This window comes from Onthophagus taurus, chromosome 11 (assembly GCF_036711975.1).
Source record: "Onthophagus taurus isolate NC chromosome 11, IU_Otau_3.0, whole genome shotgun sequence".
Taxonomy (NCBI): domain Eukaryota; kingdom Metazoa; phylum Arthropoda; class Insecta; order Coleoptera; family Scarabaeidae; genus Onthophagus; species Onthophagus taurus.
In genome coordinates this window covers 27,108,638-27,111,820 of record NC_091976.1, presented here as the reverse complement: position 1 = coordinate 27,111,820, position 3,183 = coordinate 27,108,638, and the positions used below count along the sequence as shown (strand labels likewise).

At 34.9% G+C, this 3,183-nt stretch overlaps 1 protein-coding gene across 1 annotated transcript; it reads right to left on the bottom strand.

The window, feature by feature from the left end:
• Positions 1-1,410: 1,410 nt before the first annotated feature.
• LOC111416027 (achaete-scute homolog 1a-like) lies at positions 1,411-2,959 on the bottom strand. The gene is made up of 2 exons (XM_023047969.2): positions 2,081-2,959; positions 1,411-1,652 (listed from the first exon to the last, which is right to left on the bottom strand). Exon 1 carries the CDS (start codon positions 2,863-2,865, stop codon positions 2,101-2,103), a length of 765 nt encoding a protein of 254 aa, XP_022903737.1. The 5' UTR covers positions 2,866-2,959; the 3' UTR covers positions 1,411-1,652; positions 2,081-2,100.
• Between the last annotated feature and the right edge of the window lie 224 nt (positions 2,960-3,183).

Genomic DNA, 3,183 nt, shown 5'->3' with positions numbered 1-3,183 from the left:
TATATTTATTTTAACTTATCATCTAAATAAATCCTTTCATTAATTTGTGAGATATAATAATCAAAAAATATATTTACAAACACAAATTCGTGTTCTTCTCGTGACTAAGAAGAAATAATTTCTTTTTTTCCATTGATACGATTTATTTATAACTTCAAGTCTATTGTGCAATTTACTTATTTTCTTTGGATATAATAATTACATAGGTAAAGCGAGACACGTGCGTTTTATGCTTTTGCATTAGCAACGAAGATAAAAGATCTACTGTATAAGAGTTGAAAGGGTGTATGGATAATAAAAAAAGTCGAACAATGGTCGAAATAAACAGTCTTGAAAGGGAGGTGTTGATAAATACAAAAGGGTCTATTGTCATTTAGGATTGTTGAAGGAGAAATTGCAAAAAAATATTGAATTAAAATTTACGCCCAACGTGTGCAGGGGTGTGTTCCCGTAGGAAGATGCAGGAAACAAACAATGCTTCCTACCCTTAGTAGGAAGTAAACCACGCCTTAAATGCAAGAAATATTTTTAACAGGAAGTGTAACGCGATACAATATTGTTCAGAGTTTATTATTACAGATTTAAAAGGTTTTTGCAATAATAGAAGATTTTGCGGAGATTTTGAAACTATTTCCTGTCTTTAAAGTTTTTTTATTCTTCATTTTTAATTAATCACCTTTTACCTTCGTTAATGGACTTCACTTTATTTCTTAATGGATACATATTGGGTAATTAACTCTCACGTTAAAATTGAGAGTACGGCAAGTAATAAAGAAGGGAAAAGCAGATCAATTTTTAAAAACAAAAAAAGCAGTCGTCGGCGTCGTCCGGTAGACCGGATGTGCGATGACAAACCCCGATAATAAGTTTTCGAACAATTTCCATATGGACATGTGTTTTTCTGAGGGGCAGGTGTTGGCCACGCGCCATCGAATCACCTTGCCTATTAACCCCCACCCTTAAATTATTTCATTTTTAATGCAAAAAAACAACTTTCTACAAAATTTTTTTAATGTAAAAAACAAGGAAATGAAAGGGAAAGTAGAATTAAACGATTCATTTTATAATTATCTAAAATAAAAACTTGTATTTCGTTTTAAAGAGATGTGTATAAAAGTACATACACAAAAATCGCGTTACAATTATCGTTTTCATCTAAACGCTAATAAAAATAAATAAGTCTTTTTTTGATTCAAACCGTTTTCATTATAAACGTGTTCGTAATAAGGCACGAGTCGTGTACTACAAAGAAATAGTAACTTAAAGAGCTTTTACAACCTAATAAGTTAAAAGGTAATTAGTCAGGAATAAAATAAGTCAGTACGTATATTCCTGCGTTTCGTTCTAATTCTAAGATGAAAAATTCGCGAAACAAAGTTTTATTTTAAGAAAAAAAAAACAATTAGGATCCTTAAAATGCTAAAAATGTATATAAACAATATTTACAATGTTATGTACAAAATGTAAAATTGACTAGAAATTTAACAATGATACTCTCTTAGAGACAGTAACAAAAATAGGATTTCACTCTACGTAAAAATATCACTTTTTTTCGTTCGATTATTTTTTTGTTGGAATGATGAAAAAGGCACTTGGTTACGTTGAGATTTTTCGTAAGGTTTGGTGCGTTTATTTGGACTGGCCTTGATTCTCTGTAATTAAAAAAATTTATAAGTAAAAATGGTTTATTAATAATATTAATAATTCTGTTATAAAAGAAACCGTTAAGGAACTCGTTTCACTTACGCTTTAGCAAGTTCAAAAACGAGTTCCCTATTTTTTTTTTCTTTCATCCGTCGTATACGACAGGAGACGTAGGAAAAAATAAATTATGTACCGAGGAGAATTTCGCAGACTGTATTGTGTGCATCCCCAAGGAATGAATGCCTTTTATGCAGGGAGTCTTAAGAAAATCCTTGCATAAAACTCTTTTTATGTTCTGGGCGCACACAAAAAAAAATTCTTAGGGGTTGCCGCCGTACACAGGTAGACGACCTGGAGTTGCACAGCTAGTTTTCAACCCCTATTTTGAACCATTCGAAATAAAATCTTTGAATTTTTAATTAAAAAATACACTTACCGTGATAAACTGAAGAAAAGTTATTCTTGCTGCCAATGAAAAATAGCGTCTAATAACTCCTCATCTTCAGGACTTCGTGGATCGTAATTTTCATAGTCGTTTTGTTGAATAAGGTGAAGATTTGAATTAAAAGACGTCGTTGAAATCGAACCGTCTGAACTATGGTGTGAAGGGGTTGGAGAAGCTGAAGCTTCCGAACATGCCGGGGTTGGTAAAAGATATGTGTATTGCATATCAGGGGAGTTATTATAAAATCGATTATCTTGAATATTTTCGTTTGAAGTACCATTTCCTAATTCAGCTTCATGATCTTCGATCATCTGTTGAAGACTTCTAATGTACTCCACTGCTAATCTCAAAGTCTCAACTTTGCTTAGTTTCTTACTTGCACCTCTTGATGAAGAAGAATTGGTAGGGGAGAACGCTTGAGCAACAGACGGGGGAATGTGTTGTCTTAATGTGGCAAATCCATTATTGACTTGCTTAACACGATTTCTTTCCCTCGCATTTCTTCTTGCCACGGAAGCCGGTTGTTGAGTTGGACCACCGTAAGGTACAAATTGAATTTTTCTTTTACACCTGAGATCGTTGTTGTTGGTCACCAAGACTGAAGATCTTTCAGTAGCCGGCGCCAAAGGTCTTTTTCCTTGAATGACAGACTTGGCGGCCGTCGTCATCCCAGTTGATACGATAACACAATTAGTTTGCGTGGGTGAATGTTGCTGGATAACGTTGTACATTTTATTAGCTTGCCCTAAAGTCATAGCTTGCAGAACAGTTGCCATAGGAGGAACTTTAACACTCGTGAACCGATTTTTTTTTTCTTCGGGATAAGGGAGAGAGCTTTAAAGCGAACACCTCGAGAAGCACTACAGGAATGATATGGTTCGGTCGGAGTCCTAAAGCTTTGTAGGTTTGGGTTCTCCGTCCCCACCATCATCTACAAGGGGTTGCGGCGAAGAATAGTGGGGATTCGGAGCGCGTGCCGATATCCTCGTCTCTCTCTACTTTTTACTTCTACACCGTGGGGTCCACCTCTCTTATGTAAGTCATTGAGGAGTTCTTCTTAGTGAAGACGAGTTGTAGAGGTCAGTAGTAGCTTA

What these genes read in the sequence shown, in the direction of transcription:
- LOC111416027 (XM_023047969.2), bottom strand. Translation starts at nt 2,865, where the DNA reads ATGGCAACTGTTCTGCAAGCTATGACTTTAGGGCAAGCTAATAAAATG.